Source organism: Pinus tabuliformis, chromosome 2_2 (assembly GCF_031772625.1).
Source record: "Pinus tabuliformis cultivar Carrire ecotype Pingquan chromosome 2_2, CPIR1, whole genome shotgun sequence".
NCBI lineage: Eukaryota > Viridiplantae > Streptophyta > Pinopsida > Pinales > Pinaceae > Pinus > Pinus tabuliformis.
In genome coordinates this window covers 529238633-529263527 of record NC_142300.1, presented here as the reverse complement: position 1 = coordinate 529263527, position 24895 = coordinate 529238633, and the positions used below count along the sequence as shown (strand labels likewise).

At 37.8% G+C, this 24895-nt stretch overlaps 2 protein-coding genes across 2 annotated transcripts; both read right to left on the bottom strand.

Annotated features, from left to right (window-relative positions):
• Window positions 1-308: 308 nt before the first annotated feature.
• On the bottom strand, window positions 309-960 carry LOC149193694 ((R,S)-reticuline 7-O-methyltransferase-like). Its single transcript, XM_089407400.1, has 3 exons — window positions 882-960; window positions 742-806; window positions 309-629 (listed from the first exon to the last, which is right to left on the bottom strand). Exons 1-3 carry the CDS (start codon window positions 958-960, stop codon window positions 309-311), a joined length of 465 nt encoding a protein of 154 aa, XP_089263526.1.
• Window positions 961-1300: 340 nt separating this feature from the next.
• On the bottom strand, window positions 1301-3955 carry LOC149193693 (phosphoethanolamine N-methyltransferase-like). The gene is made up of 4 exons (XM_089406835.1): window positions 3798-3955; window positions 3448-3560; window positions 1601-1738; window positions 1301-1436 (listed from the first exon to the last, which is right to left on the bottom strand). Exons 1-4 carry the CDS (start codon window positions 3808-3810, stop codon window positions 1359-1361), a joined length of 342 nt encoding a protein of 113 aa, XP_089262961.1. The 5' UTR covers window positions 3811-3955; the 3' UTR covers window positions 1301-1358.
• Between the last annotated feature and the right edge of the window lie 20940 nt (window positions 3956-24895).

The following is a 24895-nucleotide window of genomic DNA, read 5'->3' as shown; positions in this document are numbered from 1 at the left end:
CCATAACAGAACCAAAAAAACAAAACCCCCTGACCCGTTAATACATTATCTACTCAGAGAGAGGTAAGACCAAAGGACAACTCTGTCTACAGATCCTCCATGTCTCCGAAGGAGATGAGGAGCGTCCCGTGACCCATTAATGCATTGTCTTCTCAGGAGTGCGAGGTAAGACTAAAGAAAATCACTAGCTACGGATGCTTCATGTCTCCATAAGGCCTTCATAAATCTTCGTTTATTTTGTAAATACAATAATTTGATTGAATTTTAACACTGTAAATACTAAAAATGAGCCCATAAAGAGCATATAATCAAGAAGGAAACGCTTTAATCACAGAATGGAAATCAGGAATGGTGATTATTTTATAACGACCAAATCCACCTTCTAATAAAATCTTCTTCCATTCTTTCTCTATTCTTTCCTTCCCACCAGAGCAGTGTGCCACCATTACCAGATCAAATACTAGAACTAAATTAGGACCCAGAACCGGCTTCTCTTTCTGGCCACCATTATTATTATCACCGCCTCTGTGATTAGAGTCTGGCGCCACTACATCAACAATAATGAGCTTCCCCGTCTCGGGGATCGCCTTCCTACAGCTCTTCAGTATCCTGATATAGTCCTCGTCGCCCTAGTCATGCATGATCCACTGATGACATCGCACAAACAAATTGTATAGTCAAAACGTGCTCTCAGCTCATTCTAATTGAATTACATGACAGCTCAGCAAGTTCACGACTTACCTTCATGAATATGGTGTCTGCAGAGGGCACGGTTTCAAACATGTCTCCGCCCATGTGCTCCACACCTATTTACATACATTTATATGTATAAGATTGTTATACATATATACCATTGATGAAGCAAAGGTGTTGTTAGTAACCTGGGAGATGGGAAGCAGTGGCCACGACATGAGGGAGGTCGTAGTTGATGCCTCTGATGGAAGGATAACGCCGCAACATTGCCTCGATTGTCTCCTCTGCAAGCCCAGCCTCTCGAGGCAAATCAGAGAATGGAAGTCAAATTTCGAAAAGCTCTTTACAGAGCTTCAAACCGACATTTCTGTGTTTTAGAATACTCGAGGGATTGTTACGTCGAGGGATTGTTACATCGGCACTGCATCAGAAAGAGCTATTACTTCAAGATGCACCAGATCACGGCTTTGGGGGTTTGGGGATTAAGTCTGCAGAGATACAGCTAAAGAGTTGGCCGCAGGTAGTTTTAATTGGTGTATGGGGTATATAATTTAATACTAATGAGTGCTTGCCAAAAGCGAGGGAAGGAGTTTTAGTGGCATACCTCTTCATCTGATAGATACATTAGCAGCCAATTTGAAAATACTATATCAGCAGACTCTGGTTCAATTTTTGAGGTCTGCGGACGTAACATCAGCACACATAAATTTGACATTCTTGAAGTGGCTATTTATTTCTTCATTCTGAACAAAGTAAAGAATAGTTAGTTGATTTATGTAAAGCCTTTTGAGTTTCATAATTTAGATTCAAAGATTAACAGAAGCCATACGCGTTTCTAAATTCTAGCTTTAGATCTGACATGCAAACCAAGAGAAAGATAGAAACTATAAGCAAGGATTACGCATACCTTTTTGATTGCACTCTCAATGAAGTCCATAGCTAAAACATGTTCAGCCTCCTTCGCTAATTCAGCTGTGTAGCGTCCAATGCCAGCTCCTAGCTCAATTACCGACTTACCCTTACGTGATGATAAAAGAGAAAGTATCTGCAGCACAGATAAACATTTATGTTTTACATTTGAACATATAGATATTTTGCTTTCAGTTTCATGCTATCTTGTTATTTCTATACCAGAATTGTAACAGACAAAAAGGAACAGGCATAACAAGAACTTGTAAAATAAAAAACAAATGCTCTCGTAGACTGTCAACGCAAGTGAAGTTGCCGAGACATTTGCTAGCATTTACATAAAACCGAGGAACAGTTATAAATCACAAAACTTCATTTCAGACAGTTTAAATTAACAATTATAAAACCAAGCAAGTGTTTAGAATTAGATGAAACGTCCGTTATAAACAAACGAATGTTACGAGTCCTCAAAGTCAAAACCCGCTATATTTAACCTTTGAAATTAAGATTCTTTCATGTCAAAACTTTAAGTCAGAATTATGTTGCATAGCCAACTTCGCTTTCACATTAAGATCCACAATGCCGCAACTCAGATCAGAATCCTTTGACCTAATCAGCATCGTTTTGCTGGTAACGAACTGACAGTGCGGCAAATTTAGAGCTGAAGGCATTAACCTAATCATCAAAATCATCAGATTAAGATTCCAATATGTTGCAACCCAAGCCTTGGCATAGATTGTTTGAACTTTCCTTCAAAGTTCATATTTTGTCAATGTAGAAAAGGAACCATTGCAAACTAAGCTCCTTTGCTGATTGAGATCACAGTCCCTGATTCATCCGCCCCTACAGTCACAAAACCAGATCCCTAAACGTCACCTAATTAAACTCCTACAAGCAGACATAATTTACCCTTGACATTGGGTGATATAATATTGGTGCATCTTATGACTCTCTTCATGAGAATCGGTGGAGTACTCCCAGTTAACTGCTATATCAAATATGCTGACTAATATTTTTATCTAAATGCTGAACGACACCAAAAATGCTACTACCCTTCAAAATTACCTTGAATAGTGCAAACCTATGGCCATGGAAACGAATTTATACAAATCACTATTTCTGTCTCTCACCCACAATATATAGAGACCATATAACCTTACTTTCGTATTTCGAATCTGAACAGTGACTTTATACAAATCACCAGTCCACATTTATTATATATATTCTGCTACAAAATTTCAAACGAACCAAAGACCATCACTCACTTTTGTGCTTCTAATCTAAACACTCGTTGCATCCAGCCCATGCGTGGGAGATATATATGTGTACATATAACACATACGAAACAATAGAAAGAAAATGGGAAAATATAAAAATACCCTGATAGTGACCTATTTGTTTCCAGTGATAAAGATCTTGAAGAAAGATTAAATCAAGGAATTTATCACTAAATATAAAACACACTATGTCAAGCAGGTTGTGGTCAGCTGGTTAGATCAAAACAATAGCAATGCTTAGACCTGGGTTCAAAACTTTCTGAAGACATGTTTTCTGTTCATATGGGTCAAGACAAAAGAAACAAACACTCTTCAACAACAATATTCAAATCTATTAGATGATGGCCTGTAGCAACCATCTGTAGACATGTTCCCTTGCTAATATGGTTCAAGGGAAAAAAAACAAACACTTTTCGACGACAATATTAAAATCTAATAGATGGACTGTAACAATCATTCACTACAACAAATTCTTGTAAAAGATAATTTCATTAAATTCGTCATATTATAAAAGAGATGCAGATTCCAGAACACCATTGCGATATAGATTCATAACAGCAAGCATTACCTCTGGCCTTTCTTCTTCATCTAGCTTTGAAGCCTGACTGTCAAGCATCATGGCTTCCAAGCTCAGAACGACGGAATGCTCCTTCCAGTAGTTCAATTGAAGAGCCCTCTCGCCTGAACACATACATTCAGGCTTAATAACAATAACCCACCTCAATAATCCCCAAATCAACCCATAATAAATAGCCAGCCAGGCCAAAAAATCAAAAGATATGACAAATGCATGCCACCATTCGGATTCAAATAGAGGAAAAAACAAATTGCAATAAAATTTTAACTACAAAATCAATAAACTCTTGAAATTTTCGATCAATAATCGAATACCCAAAACAAAATGTGCAATGCACTTACCATTGACGGCCATGGTTCGTGAAAATGGTATACCCAGAAAAGACTGGATGAAAAGTAAAACCAACCGCCAATAAAGGAGATGCTAGCAGCCTTCAATGGCGATACGAGAGCGAGAAAATGTTCTCGATCTTCGGTTTGAGTTTTGTCCCTTCTTTTGCATGGGCCCTGGTCCAAAATGCTCGCAGATGTATTGCCCAAGTGAGCCCAGATTTCAAGAAATAAAACCAAAAGCTAACAAAGGAGATGCTAGCAGCCTTCAATAGAGATACGAGATCTTGAAAATGCTCTTGATCTGCGGTTTGAGTCTCTTCCCTTCTGCTTCATTGGCCAAGACTCTTTGCCTAATCCAAAATGAAAGAAACGCTCACAGACAAATATCTTCAAGACTGAAATAAAAGAATGGGAAAAAGCAGTAAATATATTTGGAAAAAGCAGTCACACTTCAAATCAACGGTTGAAAGTGTCTCACCTGATCCAACGGAGCAGGGTAAAAGTGTTGACAATTGTTGATGCATAGGAAGGCCTATCGGCCTAAAAATATATTTGGAAAAAGCAGTTACACTTCAAATCAACGATTGAAAGTGTCTCACCTGATCCAACGGAACAGGGTAAAAGTGTTGACAATTTTTGATGCACAGGAAGGCCTATCGGCCTAAATATATCAATCACATTAATAAATATAATTATGCTAATTTAACAAAACTAAAATTTGAACCAATCTAAACTCATCTCAATTAAAGAAACCTTCGTTCCGATAAAAACTTTTGACCAAAGATGAAATTCTTATTGTTTCCTCGCACAAGCTCATTATTCCATCCTATAGCCCACAGATTTCTTATGTTCACAGATAGCAGCAGTTGGACCAAATTCGGCTGCTCCAATGAGACAAGTATTAATAATGATAACTTGCCAGTGCACCTCTTCAAAAGAGGGGCCTGTATACAATTTCATCAGTCGTTTTATCGATTCTATCAATGAAATAATTTACACATACACAGCAGATTTCCTGTATTCCATTACATCAATCTTGTAATGCTGTTATCGCCCGTGACAATGAGTTATCGTACGTACCCAAATATTCTGTTCGTGACCATATTTTCTTGTGTATATCTCTTTATTTACGAAACATTAAAAATATATTAACTCATAAATATATTAATCTATTAAATCTCTGTATCCTTAACACGTGACTTCATATATTACATAGATAGAACCGGGATGTGTAAACAGGTCAAAAAATGATCTAAATAAGTAAAATTTCAATTTTAATAATAGATGGAAACGTTTACCCATCAAATTGGACCGTAAAATTAAATTGTAAAATGAGCCTCCGGACTCAATGAATTAAAAAATATAAATTATTTATATTATTAAAATTATTTTAATAATATAAAGAAACTTTAAATTTAAAAAGATAAATTAAATTTAAATTAAAAAATAAAAAAATATTTAGTTAAACTTAATTTTTAAAAACAAAAATTTAATTAATGATTAATTTTATCAAATTAGTTATTATTATTATAAAAACACATGATTTGATTAAATTATGACTTTATTTTAAATATTAATAATCATTATTATTATAATTATTTAAAAAATATAATAAGTGAGAATGTAAATTTTAGTTGTTCATTTTAAAGAGATTTTTCTCATGAAATTATGTAGAGGATTTTTATATGGGTTAAATATATATCAATCTTTCATTTTATTATGGATATTCTTAATATGGAAATACGTTCTGTTACAATATCATGGCTTATTAATACCACATATACCAAAAGTCTTAATCCATTTCATATGTCATTTATTCATATCATAGTATTTTTAATTAAAAAGGTAGAAAGGGCTTAACTCTTTTTAAGATAAATCTTAACTTTTGATTTGTGAATAATATTAAAAATATTCTATAAAAGTTACATCCTCACTTTCCATTTAATAATTATTGATAATTAAATTAAATTTTTGGAAACACTATTTCAAAATAGACACCCCATTAATTCGTAAAAAGAAAAGTATTGAATGTTTATTTAAGTTCATGATTTATTAATGAAATTTTAAAAACATTGTTTTTAATTAATTGAAAATTAACCAAAAACTATTTTTAATTAATAATCTTATCATCTATTGCAAATCAAATCTAAACAAACCCCTAAATTTATTATATTGAGGATAGAGAAGGAATATATATATATATATATATAGATAACATTTTACGCTTGAAAAAAATTAAATAAAAATAGTGATAACCCTTTTCCAAAACAATTTTGTACCTATATTTGATGCTAAAAATTAGAGAGAGTTGAAATAAATATTTTTTATTTATTGTTGATAATTTTAAACTAACAAAATTTATAAATTTAGTTTTTTTTTTTAATAGTATTGGGTGTTTTAAGCAAAGTCTTTCAGTACAAATCACATAAGAGAAATTTTTGGCTGATACGTTTTCAATCAACAAGTGTGGTTCATCATCATGAACCACACTAGTTGGTTCGAAAAGCGTAAGACAAAAATTTCTCTTATGTGATTTCTACAAAAAGACTTTGCTTAATTTATGGATCACAGAAGCTTGAATATAGAAAGTATTAGGTGTTGTTAGATACATAGAAAAATACAAAATGCACATGATATTTGGCATATTATTCATATAACTCTTAATTGGATCAAATTATTTTTATCAAGAATAAATGATTCTTAGAGTAATGTTGGAATAGGTAAATACAATTCATTCAAACGTGATATTATAAGTACAAATAAAAGGCCTAAACAAAAGAATATATTTTGTATTTGTGGGGTTGTTTTGAGTTATTAGTTTGGCACATCAAAATTACATCATGAGAGTATACGAGGATATTAAAACCTAGTTATAACAAGTGTAAGTGTTGTTGTTTAGTACCTTTCTCTTATGCATAAAGTAATTGATTGCAAAAGTTATTGTATCTAGTATATATATATATATATATATATATATATATCTTCATGCCTATCCATAAAGATTTTAAATTTTTTTAATTATTAAATCTTGTGATTTGCAAGGTTCCATTTTGTAGGTAACATTATAATATTTAGATCTTCTTCAACTTTTTAATTTAGGTTTCTATTTCAGATATTAAAACAAATAGAATTTTTAACGTTTTTAAGTAGGGATTTTTTTGACAAAGTTAAGATTCAATAAGTTTTTTGACAAAGTTAAGATTCAATAAGTGTTTAGTTAAAAAAATAATAATAATAATTGTGTTAAAATCATTCATAACAAAAATTTCCACAACCAACAACATCAATTGACTTTGATTTGTTATCTATATTCTTAGGTCTTATATGACTCTTACATAAGTTTCCCATAAAATCAAGGTAGCTATTAAAGGTAGGTAAATATATTTGAAAGAAAAGCATTATATAATATTAAAGTAACACATGATTAATTATGAAAAATGTGTTGACTTAGGGGCATGCTAAAAAGATATGAAGATTTATAATGGATGGCTCATGGGACATTGTTTTTCTTCTTATCAATACATTATATTATTTGAAATATATATATTTTGTTTCTTATCAATACATTATATTATTAGTAAAGGAATAAGCAATTAAGTTAAGTTTTAGGTATTTTACATTGTAATAGAAATATATTTATATGTATTGAGAGACTTGGAGTTATTAATAGTTTAGACAGGCATTAAATGTAAAATTGAGACTATAATTTCAATTCCAATTAGAAATCAATTTATGTAGGTAAAAAGCAATTTCGATGATTTTTTTCATATATATATATATATATATAATCCAACTCAAATGTTGATTATATATCGAAAGAAGTTGTATTAATGTAGAAAGGGACTCAAAAGCAGCAAGAGTTCAGAGAAAGAACTTAGATTGTATTGATTTGTGTATATTGCGAGGTACTCCAAGCCCTAGAGTTGGGGGATTGGAGGAAAATGTCCACAAGAGCCACTTGTGGGCTTGGAACCCAAGGTAGGGGTTTTTCACCCATCAAGATTTGGGGTTTTTCACCCATCAAGATTTGGGGCAAAACCATGAATAATTTCAGCATGAGAAAATTTGAGGTGATAGAGCTTCAAGTGTTGATTTTAATGCTCCAAAGATCACTCAAATCAGAGCTCTAAAAGTGAAGTTATAAATTTTTGAAGTGACAATTAATGTTTGGACAGCCAAAGTCATGTAGGCTTGAGGAATTCATCCAATAGACATGTCTCTTCATCAATTCATCGAGCCCTTCTATTGGTGTATAAATAGAAGGTGATGGAGGACTTATTTCCTCATCAATTTTGTGCAACAAAGGGCATCATAGAAGGAGAGATCAGGAGTTCATTCAAGGAGGAATATATTTGTTTTATTAGGCCGTGGGTTAGGGAATTTCTAGCAAAGGAAGGAGAGACATTTAGGTCACTCCTGATGATTTTTCAGAATGAAAATTAACCAGGCAAAAGGCCGCAATAAAGGAGATGAATTCTGGGTTGTTTTAAATGTTATGTGTGGGTTGGAAACTATGTTTCAACAAGATGTGGGTATAGGAAGCCACCTGTGGTAGGCTGGAGACCCTAACCCCACAGAAAAGGCATTGCATGGGACTATTTTGGTGCTAGATTGAGCCCTAATCAACAACGTGGAGGAAAAGGACTTGTACAAGGATAGGCCACAGTTTTTTAAGGTTGTTCGGTGACTTGGTTAAGGGTTGTTGCAACATATGGATGTCCTAAATAGTCACAGTTAGGAACAACAGCGAAAAAAATTGGAACAACAATTGTGTCTTGTGTTGGGTCAAGGAATTTGACTAGTTTTGGATCAAATTGTTGGGCAGCCTATGAGAGCCAATTTGCAGGCTTGATTGGGTGATCGTAAGCCTTCATCGATGCAAATATTGTAGTGTAGTATTGGGTACCATTGACCTTGTGGAGAGTAGTGTGTTGGCTGCAAAAAGTAGCCCTAGACGAGTTATCTTGAAGTGATGAAGAGGAGCTGAAGTCTGGGTGAATATTGGTGCTAAAGTGCAGTACCTTGATGGACTAAGGTGACTACTAGCTTGGTAGTTTGGAGCTCGAGAACTGGCCAACCTAGAGATAAGATTGGATCAAACCACGTACATGCAGCAGAAATGATTTGCAATAGTGTTAGGTGGCATCCCTTGTGGAGTCTCTGTGTGTTGTGCTTTGAAGGACTAAGGGGCATCTAACGAGCAGTAGGGGAGCAAAGGACCAGCAGGACAGGATACAACATAGAAACTACATAAAAGTTTGTCATTGTATTTTGTATACCATAGATTGTTGTATTATTCAAATTGGTTTAATATAACAAAGATTGGGTTGTACATTATTGTACAATTTTGCTAAAAATTGTGTATACTTGTGCATATGTGATTTACTGCTTCATATTTTCTGCTGTGCAAAGTAGTTCTTGTTGAGATTCTTGGTTTGGTAGTATCATATATTTTAAGATTCTAACCTATACCCAAGATCGTGGAAATTCAACATGGTATCAGAGTGTGTCTGAGCTACTTTAGAAGTCAATGAATTAGAGTTATGCATAGTGAAGTACATCTTAAGAGTGAGTTGGTCACATTGTAGGTAAGAATGTCAAAGTTGCAGGTTGGTATCCAGTAAGAGGATAGGTTGGAGGGGTTGTCCAACTATAGCCCGTGGAAAGAAAGGGTCAAGTTGGTCTTGTAGGTCAACAAGATCTGGGAGTTCACCAAGAAAGCCATCAAGAAGCCAACTCACCCAAAGGAGGTGGAAGTGTGATAGGATTTGGATACAAGGGCGAGATTGATCATCCTAGATGGTGTGAAGGATGCCCTAATACCTCATTTGTCTGGGAAGAACTCTGCACATGAGATGTGGATGGCTCTTCAAAATTTGTTCCAGAATAAGAACGAGAACTGGGTATTGGTGTTGGAGGATAATTTGAAGTCCACCAAGATGATAAAGGGTGGATTCATCACTTCGTATCTGAAAAGATTGTCTAAGGTCAAAGATGAGCTTGTTGTCATTTGTGTGACTATTTCAGATGGAGATATGGTGAGGATTGCTTTGAAAGGGTTCACCGAGGAATGGAAGCCCTTCACCAAAGGGATTATTTCCAGAGAGAAGTTGGCCAGACTGGAATAGGTTGTGGGACAACTTCATTGAGGAAGAGTTGCAAGACGAGGATCTTCATCCAAAGAAGGAGGCTTTCGATGATGACATGGAACTTGCACTGTGAATGGAAGGTAAATAGAAGAAGGACTAGATCAAGGTTAAGTGTTTTAACTGTGGCCAGATGGGTCATTTTTTATCAAGAAGTCTGATGAAGAAGAAGGGAGATTATGAGAAGAAGAAAGGAAAGCAAGTCGTCGTTGTTTCCACTTCTACTAAAATAGATGATCTCACCAAGATATTGGAGGAGGAATTTGCTATGATCTCTCACTTCTCGCGGGAAACTGTCAATGAGGATGGATGGTACGTGGAAAATGTTGCAACGAAACATATGACAGGGTCATAGGAGGATTTTTTTGCTCTAGTGGAATGGGACTCAAAGTTGCACATGGTGTTGGATGACAAAAGTCATAAGGAGGTCTGAGGATCAGGTGTTGTGTCATTCAAGATGGAGACATGATGAGTAATGTGGGTCAAGGATGTATTGTTCGTACCAAGACCCAAAGATATGGTGATTTATGTCTTGATGATCGAGAAGAAGGGGTTTGAGGTCTTATTCTGAGATGGGAAGGCAAGACTCAAGCCTAGAGGATCTAGCTCTACGAGTATCATAGTTGGAGTTAGAGAGCATGGTCTATATAGGCTAACGGGTAAGCCTATGGATCATGAGAAGTAGGTGGAGCAGGTGCAGGTTCCAAACAAGCAAGTGCAGGTGCAGGCTTAAGAGGAGAAGGTACTAGTTCCCAAGAAGAAGGTTCACCTTCCAAAGAAGATCCAAATTCTAGAGACTCACAGCGAGTCAAGTTCTAGAGGGAGCTTGCAGATTCAGAGGGAGACTTTGCAGTCAAATGGTGCTCCTATAGCTACCAAGAAGGAATCATGGAGAGAATGGAAGACATTACAGGAAAACAAGGAGAAGCAGGGTGCTTCCAACAGCGACAGTGACACTTCCGAGAGAAGTGTATTTCACAGAACAGGGGTTGTTTCGATTTTGAGTGCCAAGATTTGGGAAACTGTTGTGAGTAGTGATGTTGATGATGAGTTACTTCCTAGTCTTGGAAGTACCTACCTCGCTAAGAGGGAGTGTTGATTTGTGTACCTTGGGAGGTACTCCAATCCCTAGGGTTCGAGGATTGCAGGACAAATCACCACAAGAGTCACTTGTGGGCTTGGAACCCAAGGTAGGGGTTTTTCACCCATCAGGATTTGGGACAAAACCATGAATAATTTGAGCATGAGAAAATTTGAGGTGACAGAGCTTGGTGTGCTGATTCGAATGCTCTAGAGATCACTCAAATTAGAGCTCTTGAAATGAAGTTATGAATTTATGAAGTTGACAATTAATGTTTGGACAGTCAAAGTCATGTAGGCTTGAGGAGTTCGTCCAATAGACATATCTCTTCATCAATTTGTGGAGCCTTTCTATTTGTGCGTAAATAGAAGGTGATGGAGGATTTGTTTCCTCACCATTTTGTGCAACACAAGGAAGCATACAAGGAGAGAGAAGGAGCTCATTCAATGAGGAATATCTTTGTTTTATTGGGTCACAGGTTAGGGAATTTCCAGCAAAGGAAGGAGGGACGCTTTGGTCACTCCTATGATTGTTTTGGAGTGGAAATTAACTAGGAGAAAAGGACATAATAAAGGAGATGAATTCTAGGTTGTTTTAAATGTTATGTTTCAGTAGACCGTGGGTACAAGAAGCCATCTTTGGTAGGCTGCAAACCCTAAATCCACCAAAAAGGCATTGTGTGGGATTGTTTTGGGGCTAGATTGAGCCCTAATCAATAGAGTGGAGGAAGAGGACTTATACAAGGGTAGGCCACGGTTTTTGAAGTTTGTTTGGTGACTTGGTTAAGGGTTGTTGTAGCATATGGATGCCCTAACTAGTCATAGTTAGGAACAATAGCAAAAATAAATTTGGAACGACAATTGTGCCTTGTGTTGGGTCAAGGAATTTGACTAGTGTTGGATCAGATTGTTGGGAAACCTGTGGGAGCCAATTTGGAGGCTTGATTGGGTGTTCATAAGCCTTCATCGGTGCCGATATTGTAGTGTATTATTGGGTAGCATTGACCTGGTGGAGGGAAGTGTTTTGACGACCCAAAGAAGCCCTACACAAGCTATCTTCAAGTGATGAAGAGGCGCAGAAGGTTCGGTGAAGTTTGGTGGCAAAGTGCAGTACCTTGATGGACTAAGGTGACTACTAGCCTGCTTGTTTGGAGCTCGGGAAGTGGCCAGCCTAGAGAGTAGATTGGATCAACCCATGTACATGCAATGGAAGTGACTTGCGGCAGTGTTAGGTGGCAACCCTCCTAGAGTCTCTATGTGTTGTCCTTTGAAGGATTAAGGGGCAGCTAGTGAGCAATATGGGAGAAAAGGACCAACAGGACAAGATACAACATAGAAACTATAGTGAAGTTTGTCATGCTATCTTGTATACCATAGATGGTTGCATTATTCAAATTGGTTTAATATAACAAAGATTGGGTTGTACATTGCTGTACAACTTAATGTATATACTTGTGCATATGTGATTTACTGCTTTATTTTTTCCGTTGCGCAAAGTAGTTCTTATTGAGATTCTTGTTTTGGTACCAAGATCCTCTGAATTCAATAGATTGCATTTTAAAAAATAACTCTATATTGATATAGGAAGTGATAGAATATCACAAATGTGTTTATTGGATTTTATTTTTTGTAATTATTGCATTAGTATTAGAGTCCTAATAGTAAGTCTTAAATGAGATTTTTGTTAAAGATTTTTCATTATAGCTTAGGAATATTTTATTTAAGCAATGACATAATAGTTTTAGATGTTTTTCTTATATTAAGTATGTTGTACATGTTAATATTACATATAAAGGTGAATATATATATATATATATATATATATATATATATATATATATATATATATATATATATATATATATATATATATATATATATATATATATATATTTCACATTTAAAATATATTTTTAAATATGATATAAGTGAAAAAAGGTCTTTTTCACTAATTTTAATGAAAATCCGGTGGAGATTTTTTAAAAATTAAGTTTAAATTGTTTAATCTAGATAATTGGAATGTCCCAGGGGTTTTTCAAGTCCGTTGATGCATTTATGCATTCAAAAATGTTTTTAAACAACAAAAAATCTTGAAATTGTATTGCCATGTTTTTATGAATTCAGATGAAAAACTATTTTATCTATAAATTAAACTATGCCTATATATAACCACAAAAAAACATATCATAAAATAAAAATGTAATCTTTTTTATTAATAAAGTTTAATTTAAGTAATTGAAATAAAAACATATTTTTCCTTTATTCAAACTCGATTCTCACACAAAATTATTAAATTTTTAATCCATATATTATTGTAACAATATTAAAACTAAATCAATAAAACAAAATATTTGTGCTTAAAATTATTAATATTTATACTTAAAATTTAATAATTTATATATATATATATATATATATATATATATTAAAATTAATAATTTTGATTAGCATATATCTATTTTATATTTCATAATATAATATGATGATGATGATGATGGTGATGGTTAACGTCCACTGAGACCAAACTTTGGTCTATCGGACCTAAAGAAACAAATTATTTAGTTTGATTTAAGATTTTATTCCTAAGCTCAAAAAGCTTGGAGAGAAGCATCCGAAGCTCACTATAATTTTGACATCATAAAAGGATAGGAAGGTCAGTATTGCGACAAAGATTATGAAACTGAGATCTAATGTGTTGTACGTGGGGCACTCTAAGAGGAAGTGGTTTTCATCCTCGATGTTCCTATTCTCACAGAGATGGTAGATCCTTTCCATCCATGGTGTTTTAGGAACTACCCAACGACCTGTTTCACTATGGAGCTCATGAGAGTTCGTTCTAATCTTCGCTATATTAATTTTCTTCTTTGAGCTAGTTAAAACATAGAGATACTTTTGATCTTCTAGGGTGGGGTTGATGACTTTCTTATAATAACTTAATTTTCTTTTAGCTGTTAAATCTTTCTCACACCACATTTTTTCTTTGAACTTAGAAGTAACAATATTTTTAATGGTATTAATGTTTTGGAAAGCATCCTTCTCGTTGATCTCCCAAAGGTTTAACCAGGCCTTCGTGTCTTTATACCACCCCCGCTTGAGCCTTAGGTGGTTTTGGCTAGAATTTAAAGCTAACTTAGGAAGTCTACGATCTCCTATGTTATTGAGTTTGTGCTTGTACAATAGAAGCCTAGTCATAGCTAGGCTCTTGATAGGGGAAAGACCTACTTCTATAAGGAGAATAGGATAGGGTGTATTGCTTTTAATTTTCAGGTTATATGTTATAAAACACTTCTAGATTTGCTCAATCTTTTTCCAAGATTCTCTGGAGACACTGCAACCCCAGACCTCACATCCATATAAGATAACAGGAGTGAATAAAGTTTCAAAGAGGAACTTCTTTTTATCCCACATTACGAGGTTTTTCGTTTTACAATTATTTTCAAGACCAAAATAAGCTTTCCACCCGCCATTAATCCCTTTCTCAATGTTATAGTTCTAGTTGAGCTTGTGATGAATATCAATTCCTAGGTACTTGTAAGAATACACTTCCTCCAAGTTATTATTGTTATACATAAAATTAGTGTAAGTGTCCTTCTTGGATTTGATAATCATAACTTTTTTTTGTTAGTGTTAACAATCATACCCATGGTATAGCAGAAATCCTTAAGAAGCCTAAGTTGCTTATCAAGATCAGATGGGCACCTTGTGAGAAAAATAATATCGTTAGCATAGAGAAGAAGGATGATGACTATCCCAGCTAAGATCGTGCCAGCACAACTTGCTTCCTCTAAATAACCTTCAACTTGTCGATGTAAATGCCAAATAGGGAAGGGGAGAGGGGGCAACCTTGTTTAACTCCAATATTACATTTAATATCTTTCAACCACCCCTCATTTCTTTTTAGCTTGGCAATTACATTTTCGTATAATCTTATAGTAGCAACTTTCAACTCGTAAGGAACCTTTAGCTCTTCTAATCTATTCCAAAGGTTGTTTTTAGGAACCATATCGAAAGCCTTTCTAAAATCCACAAAACAACAAAAGAGATTAAATTTATTATTTTTATTTTACTTTATTATATTGTAATAGTTAACACACTTCTTTTTAATATCGTTATTTATTGAGAGGGTAAATTTCTCAGAATGAGATAAAATTTTCGATTATTGATCTCTCCGGAATTGCCATTGCATTTTAATAGCCCGTTCTATGTATTAACATACGAAATATAATCATTAAAATGGTTAAAATGGTACCTAATTTAGATGAAGATGGCACTAATTTAGAATATCATTTAGATGGGGTCATTTGGTTCTTTGCATTTAAATAATATAATATGAGTAGGAATATTTGTTTTACTATCTCCTACTGAAGTTTTAAATAATGTGTAGTTTTCTCATAATGTTAAAATTATGAGATGCGTAATTTATTAAAGATGGGTGAGGTGAAAGTATCTTCATTAAAATCTCAACCTTTTCAAAATAATAATGCATTAAGATAAACGTTAAACCGGTGGTGGTGACGTGGATATTTTAGGTTTTCCCAACTCGGCGGGCTGGGAAACCGTTTGTGTGAGGTGTTTGAGCGGAGAAAAGAAAAGAAATGAGAGTCCTTTATTTTTTGAATAATTTATTATAAATCCAGATGTGTTTAGATGATAAATTTTTCAAGTTTTTTAAGTCTAGTTTGTTGAGATCAGAAATTTATATTGATTAACTATGTATAAAAATGTTATGGATTAATTTTAATTTATGGAAAAAAGGAATTACACATATTATTGTCAAATGAACAATTTTACTAAATAAAATTTGCTTATATATAAATGAATGTTATAAATAATAATGAGGATATGATCATGGAGGAGCATATTAGAATTGGAATAATCTCAAATCCCTAGGAAATTGGTAGGTGAGCAACCACATAGCATGAATCTATTTTTTAAAATTTATTAAAAGTAATGGATCATTTTACTAAATAAAATTTACTTATATATAAATGAATGCTATAAATTGATGTAGGAGCATCTGGTCGACAGGGCACAGACCGAGAAGAGGCAGACCAGGTTTCTGAAGAAGATTGGGAGAAGTGAATATTTCAACAGTTGGACAGCAAGACTGTCATAGTTTTTTTTTTATATTTTCATTTTGTTCTTTAAGGATTAAACTACAGCATTTAGTTTATTAGCTTAAGTGTCTTATTAACTTGTTTCTGTTGCAATTGTAATAACAGGTCCTAACTAAAATTGTTAAGGGCTTGTAGTTATAGGCTTTGAATTAAGATTATTAGAGAATTAGACAAAAAGACCATAAATCATTGTAAAGCATCAAACCTTTACGAGACAGAAGGAACAGACAAACTAACAATAGCCAAGTCACGTAACTGGAGTAACTGTCAAGTAAACTGTAATCTGGAACTAACTAACAGTTACCTAACTACTGAACCATTGTATAAGAAGACAGGAAAAATACATGTAAAAGGTTCTGGAGTGTGACATTGAAAAAAAGAGAAATAGCAGAATACAAATTCTTTTCCTTCATATATTGTTCAGTGCATCTTAAATAAATTTACAGATTGTGATTTTATGTCCTCGAAGATATATCTTGCATATACGGTGAATTCTTTTCATTACATCTAATACAAATACAACCGTGACAGAGTTTCACACAACATCCACGCACATTCATCTATTTTCATTTACTGTTTATATTCACACATTGCAAAGTAGTATTGTAACCAAGTATCATTACTCCGAGAGGTAAACGCACACATACATCAAGTTCTGTTCATGAAAATACATTGCAGGTCGACACAGTAACAGGGTATTCCAATTACAAGCGTCTCACGACCAGCCGAAGCCGAAGTCGAGTGAAGAACGAAAGGAGTCGGGCTATCAAGCAAGAAAACTACGGTCCTCAAACCACAGGTAAGCAACGACACCGAAACCCCAAAATTATTACATTCGCTGTGTATAAATCTTGCCGGTCATAAAATTGCCAACGGCCAAGCAAGCGAGAACTCATAAGACTACCTAGCACTGCTATAGAATGACCGAGTGACGAGAGAGCCAAGGACCGGAGCATTAACCGAAAATTAGCACAGAAACCCTCTGAATCACAAAAGCGGGTTGAACCCTCACACAGACTTGACTCATTAACATATACAGACAACCATAGCAAGCAAATACAGTGCAGACCAAAAGCCACAGAAAAGGGAGGAATAGAAACAGAGCTACCCGGAGGATAGGCGGTCGAATCCCCTGCAAGGCCACGGAACCAGTTACCTGCAACCACCGTGACATATATTGTTAGGGTCGCGGATGTAATTAAACTCATGCAACAGCAAATAGCTCAGTGAAAGACGAATAGAAAGAACAGAGGGAGGAAAGACCCGTATAGAGCCACGGTGTGGAAACTTACCAGTTGTAACCAGACCCATAAGTCGCAGAAGCTCAGTGACAACCTAACCACAGAGGAGCTGTGAAGGGTTAGGCGAAATTCGAGTTGAGGACAAGAGCATACAGCATGAAACGAAACCCTTACCTGAGCAGACGAAGTTGAATGATGGGTTGAAACCAGAGACGGAGTTGCAACCTTGAGCTTCCCACCGAGACGGAGCCGAACCTCTGAACAAAACCCATAGACAGAGCCGAATACCAGAGCAGAACCACAGAGAGCGGAACATTGCAGAGAGTAACAAAACCCATATACAGAGCCGAATACCAGAGCAGAGCCACAGAGAGCAAACATAACAGTGAAAATGACCAAATGAGCGCGAACTAGCCGGGGAAAAGGGCCAAGTGAGAATTAGGGTTTTGCCAAATCCCGAGACGGACAGGTGGAGCGTGGAGAGGCGGAGAAGTACAGGCGGGTGATTAAATATCACCTAATTCATAAAAGCACAATCAAACAAATATCCAATTACGAAATAATCACACAAGTCCACGTAAGGTTTGGGAGTGAGGGACACGTGGGCTGGGTCCCCATCAATTGGTATCAGAGCAGTTTTCTTTAGTTAAGAGAAGATGGCAGAAGGACAAGTGCCAAGACGAGGACGTGGAAGAGGTGCACGTAGAGGAGCAGATGAAGGATTGCGAGAACAAATTAGAGTTCTTACAGCTCGCTTGGAAGCAGTAGAAGCGGGTAGACGAAGAGACCCAGAACTGGGAGACACCAGTGAAGAGGAGGTGATGACTGCTGCAGAAGGGTCTGATGAGGAAGCTCCAGAATTGAGGTTGCTGCGACAGGTTTTGATGGCCAGCAGCAAACCAAAAACAGAAATCTCAAATTATGATGGCAGTCTGTCTGCGGAAGTCCTGTTGGACTGGATAAGCGAACTGGATAAATATTTTGAAAATGAAGAAGTCAGTGAGGATAAGAGGGTTAAGTTCGCTGCCACTAAGTTGAAGGGACACGCACTATTATGGTGGGACAGTGTCCAAGCAGACAGAAAGAAAATGAACAAGTCGCCGATACGACTATGGTCCAGAATGATAGCGAAGTTGAAGGGCAGATTTCTGCCGAAAGATTACCAGGTGGAATTATATCGGCGAGTGCAGAGCCTAAGACAAAAAGGGATGACAGTTAGGGAGTATACAGAAGAATTTTACAGGGTAAATTTACGTGCTGGTTATACTGATGATAACCCAGAAAAGACAGCAAGGTACGTAAATGGATTGAGGATGGAGATACTAGATGAAATTAGTATTCTTTCTCCCCGGAATATTGAAGAAGCCTTTCAGAGCGCTGTTAAGGCTGAGGAAAAGATTAACAGAAAACAAAACAGCAGAAGAGGGAGAGGAAGTAGCAGAGGACGAGGACAGTCCTACGGAAGAGGTAAGAGTGCTGCAAACAGCGAAGAAAGCAGCAGTTCAAAAGCTTCAGGGACAGCCGAAAAAGGAGATAGCACCAGAGGAGGTCGGTCATACCAGAGAGGACGAGGGAATGGCCGCGGAAGAGGGGCGAATGTCCAGTGCTACAGGTGCCACAAATGGGGGCACAGAGCCTTTGAGTGTCCAGAAGCTGAACAAGCTGGTCAAAGGGGAACGCTGATGGCACAGCCTGAAGAAGCTGAAGCACAACCCCGGGAAGTGGAAGACATGGCAGAAATGGGGGAAGCTTTAATTTTGAATAAAGTACTGATAAAGCCAACCAAGGAAGTGGCTGAAACAACCCAGAGGAAAGCACTATTCCGGACAGTCTGTAAATCACATGGAAAGTGCTGTAAGGTAATTATCGACAGCGGGAGTACTGACAACTTGGTAGCCACGGAGATGGTGGAAAAGTTGGGGTTGAAGCGGCTGAAGCACCCCACACCTTACAAGGTGTCGTGGCTGCAGAAAGGCCACCAGTTGTTGGTCGATGAACAATGTGAGGTGGAGTTCCGCATTGGCAAGTACCAAGATACAGTGGTCTGTGATGTCATGCCAATGGACGTGTGTCACATACTGCTCGGAAGGCCATGGCAGTATGACAGGAAGGTGACACACGATGGCAAAACAAATTGTTATAAATTTACGAAGGATGGGGTCAAACATACACTTGTACCCATCAAGGAGGAAGATACAGCTGAATCCAGCGGGACAAAAGCATTATTACTTGGAGGAAAGCAGTATATAAAACAGATTGAAGAAAATGAGATTAATTTTGCAGTGGTAAGGAGGATGAAGCCAGTATTACTGAGCGTGGAAAGGTCAGAATTGCCCAAGGAGATCCAGGAGCTGTTAGAAGAATTCCAGGATATTGCGGCTGAGGAGTTACCTGATAAGTTACCTCCCAAGAGGAGCATCAGCCACCATATTGACTTTATACCCGGATCAAGTTTACCGAACAAGGCAGCGTACAGAATGAGCCCCAAGGACAACGAGGAGGTACGCAAACAAGTGTAGGAATTGTTAGACAAGGGACTGATCAGAGAGAGTTTAAGCCCCTGTGCGGTACCTACAGTCCTTGCACCCAAGAAGGGGGGAGAATGGCGAATGTGCACAGATTCGCGGGCCATAAACAAGATCACCATTCGATACAGGTTTCCCTTGCCTAGAATGGATGATATGATGGACTGTCTTAGTGGGGCAGCGTATTTTACTAAGATAGATCTGAAAAGTGGGTACCATCAGATCAGGGTTAGAGAGGGAGATGAGTGGAAGACAGCCTTCAAGACCAACGAAGGACTGTACGAATGGCTGGTCATGCCATTTGGATTGAGTAATGCTCCAAGCACTTTTATGAGATTAATGAATGAGATGTTAAAAGAGTTTATAGGAAAATTTGTAATAGTCTATCTGGATGATATTTTGATTTTCAGCAGGACGAAAAGAGAACACCTTCAGCATATCCGAAGGGTGTTCGAAAAGCTGCAGCAGAACAAACTGCTGGTAAATTTAAAAAAATGCACTTTCTTGCAGAAGGAGTTGATTTATCTGGGATTCGCGGTAGCAGAGAATGAGTTGAAGATGGACCCAGAGAAGATTGAAGCGATCATGAGTTGGTCGTCACCCAAAAGTTTATTCGAGGTACGTAGTTTTCACGGTTTAGCAAGTTTTTACCGGAAGTTTATCAGGAATTTTAGTGAAATTTGCGCACCCATGTTGGACACCATCAAGAAGGCCAGCCAACCTTTTTGTTGGACTAAGGCGGCAGAAAACAGTTTCCAACTCCTGAAGCATAAGATAACAGAGAGGCCAATCTTGAGATTGCCCGATTTCAGCAAACCTTTTCAGGTTCGATGTGATGCCAGCGGGACAGCTATTGGCGCTGTACTCAGTCAAGAGGACAGACCAGTGGCATTCTTTAGTGAGAAGCTGAATGAGAGTCGGCAGAAGTATTCGTCATATGATAAGGAATTTTATGCAGTGGTTCAAGCCTTGAAACATTGGAGGCACTACTTACTGGGAAATGAGTTCGTTTTGTTCTCTGATAATTCTGCTTTGCAGTACATAACTCAGCAGCACAAATTGAACCATAAACATGCCAAGTGGGTGGAGTACCTACAAAGTTTCACCTTTGTGTTGAAACACATAAGTGGGCAAGCCAACAAAGTGGCGGACGCTTTGAGTAGAAGAGCCCTGCTCTTACAGGAAAGTGGCATACAGGTGATGGGATTTGAATACTTGAAAGATTTATACCAGATGGACGTGGATTTCAAGGAAGCTTTTGAAGCATGCCAGAATCCCGTATTGAGGAATACAAGCCCATGGCTAGATTACAATCTACAGGAAGGATTGTTGTTTCGAGGGGGACAGCTGTGTGTTCCAGATTGTTCGATGAGGGAAAATCTGGTGAGAGAGAAACACAGTGGCGGACTAGCGGGACATTTTGGCGTCAATAAGACAGTGGAGCAGCTCGCGCATTTTTATTACTGGCCAAGGATGAATCGAGACGTGCAGCGGTATATAACCAGGTGTAAAATCTGCCAACTAGCGAAGGGACACAGCCAGAACACGGGGCTGTATACACCCCTACCTGTTCCAAGCAGGCCGTGGGATTCAGTCAGCATTGATTTTGTCCTAGGATTGCCTAGAACACAGAGGGGGTATGATTCAGTGATGGTGGTGGTGGATAGGTTTTCAAAGATGGCTCATTTCATTCCTTGCCGGAAGACAAGCGACGCCACGAACGTGGGACATCTTTTTTTTACAGAAGTAGTTCGACTACATGGCTTACCAAAAACTATTGTTTCAGACAGGGATGTGAAATTTACAGGACATTTTTGGCGCACCCTGTGGAAAAAGCTGGGCACACAATTAAACTTCAGCTCTGCGTATCACCCGCAGACTAATGGACAGACAGAGGTGGTAAACAGGAGTTTGGGCAACTTATTACGCAGCTTGACGGGGGAGAACTCACGATTGTGGGACCGAGCTCTTGCCCAGGCACAATTCGCTTATAACGATTCGCCAAATAGGAGCACCGGTCTTAGCCCATTTCAAATCTTGTATGGTATGCATCCGCGAGGAGTACATGAATTACGAGATTTGGGACAGCTAGAAAGAAGGAGTGCAGACGGGGAAGATTTTGCAGAAGCAATGAGTGAGCTGCATGAAAAGGTCAAGACGAGACTACAGGACAGCACGCAGAAATATAAGCAACATGCAGACACAAGGCGGCGAGAGGTAAACTTTGAAATTGGGGACGAAGTCCTTGCACATTTGCGCCGAGAGCGGTTTCCTAAGGGTACGTATAACAAACTGAAGTTCAAAAAAATCGGCCCATGCAAAATTCTGCGAAAATTCTCAGCGAATGCATATGAAATTCAGCTGCCACCTGATATAGGCATATCACCCATATTTAATGTGGCAGACCTGGTTCCATATCATGCCCAGGCAGAGGAAGAACGAGTGGTACAGCCACAACGGGACACCCAGTTCGAGGACAATCTTTGGAAGAAACAGTTACCATCGGTCAAGACCCATGAGATAGAAGGAATCATCAGCACGCAGGTGGCCAAAAAGACACGCAGAAAGGAATATCTGCGTTATCTCGTTAAATGGAAGGACCGTCCAATGGAGGACAGTTCTTGGCTTGACGAGATGCAGATCCGAAAGGCAGGTTACTCGGTGGAAGAACTCATGGAACGGAGCCATGAGAACTCTCTTTTACCCCGGCAGCCTGATGCAGGAGCATCTGGTCGACAGGGCACAGACCGAGAAGAGGCAGACCAGGTTTCTGAAGAAGATTGGGAGAAGTGAATATTTCAACAGTTGGACAGCAAGACTGTCATAGTTTTTTTTTTATATTTTCATTTTGTTCTTTAAGGATTAAACTACAGCATTTAGTTTATTAGCTTAAGTGTCTTATTAACTTGTTTCTGTTGCAATTGTAATAACAGGTCCTAACTAAAATTGTTAAGGGCTTGTAGTTATAGGCTTTGAATTAAGATTATTAGAGAATTAGACAAAAAGACCATAAATCATTGTAAAGCATCAAACCTTTACGAGACAGAAGGAACAGACAAACTAACAATAGCCAAGTCACGTAACTGGAGTAACTGTCAAGTAAACTGTAATCTGGAACTAACTAACAGTTACCTAACTACTGAACCATTGTATAAGAAGACAGGAAAAATACATGTAAAAGGTTCTGGAGTGTGACATTGAAAAAAAGAGAAATAGCAGAATACAAATTCTTTTCCTTCATATATTGTTCAGTGCATCCTAAATAAATTTACAGATTGTGATTTTATGTCCTCGAAGATATATCTTGCATATACGGTGAATTCTTTTCATTACATCTAATACAAATACAACCGTGACAGAGTTTCACACAGCATCCACGCACATTCATCTATTTTCATTTACTGTTTATATTCACACATTGCAAAGTAGTATTGTAACCAAGTATCATTACTCCGAGAGGTAAACGCACACATACATCAAGTTCTGTTCATGAAAATACATTGCAGGTCGACACAGTAACAGGGTATTCCAATTACAAGCGTCTCACGACCAGCCGAAGCCGAAGTCAAGTGAAGAACGAAAGGAGTCGGGCTATCAAGCAAGAAAACTACGGTCCTCAAACCACAGGTAAGCAACGACACTGAAACCCCAAAATTATTACATTCGCTGTGTATAAATCTTGCCGGTCATAAAATTGCCAACGGCCAAGCAAGCGAGAACTCATAAGACTACCTAGCACTGCTATAGAATGACCGAGTGACGAGAGAGCCAAGGACCGGAGCATTAACCGAAAATTAGCACAGAAACCCTCTGAATCACAAAAGCGGGTTGAACCCTCACACAGACTTGACTCATTAACATATACAGACAACCATAGCAAGCAAATACAGTGCAGACCAAAAGCCACAGAAAAGGGAGGAATAGAAACAGAGCTACCCGGAGGATAGGCGGTCGAATCCCCTGCAAGGCCACGGAACCAGTTACCTGCAACCACCGTGACATATATTGTTAGGGTCGCGGATGTAATTAAACTCATGCAACAGCAAATAGCTCAGTGAAAGACGAATAGAAAGAACAGAGGGAGGAAAGACCCGTATAGAGCCACGGTGTGGAACCTTACCAGTTGTAACCAGACCCATAAGTCGCAGAAGCTCAGTGACAACCTAACCACAGAGGAGCTGTGAAGGGTTAGGCGAAATTCGAGTTGAGGACAAGAGCATACAGCATGAAACGAAACCCTTACCTGAGCAGACGAAGTTGAATGATGGGTTGAAACCAGAGACGGAGTTGCAACCTTGAGCTTCCCACCGAGACGGAGCCGAACCTCTGAACAAAACCCATAGACAGAGCCGAATACCAGAGCAGAACCACAGAGAGCGGAACATTGCAGAGAGTAACAAAACCCATATACAGAGCCGAATACCAGAGCAGAGCCACAGAGAGCAAACATAACAGTGAAAATGACCAAATGAGCGCGAACTAGCCGGGGAAAAGGGCCAAGTGAGAATTAGGGTTTTGCCAAATCCCGAGACGGACAGGTGGAGCGTGGAGAGGCGGAGAAGTACAGGCGGGTGATTAAATATCACCTAATTCATAAAAGCACAATCAAACAAATATCCAATTACGAAATAATCACACAAGTCCACGTAAGGTTTGGGAGTGAGGGACACGTGGGCTGGGTCCCCATCAATTGGTATCAGAGCAGTTTTCTTTAGTTAAGAGAAGATGGCAGAAGGACAAGTGCCAAGACGAGGACGTGGAAGAGGTGCACGTAGAGGAGCAGATGAAGGATTGCGAGAACAAATTAGAGTTCTTACAGCTCGCTTGGAAGCAGTAGAAGCGGGTAGACGAAGAGACCCAGAACTGGGAGACACCAGTGAAGAGGAGGTGATGACTGCTGCAGAAGGGTCTGATGAGGAAGCTCCAGAATTGAGGTTGCTGCGACAGGTTTTGATGGCCAGCAGCAAACCAAAAACAGAAATCTCAAATTATGATGGC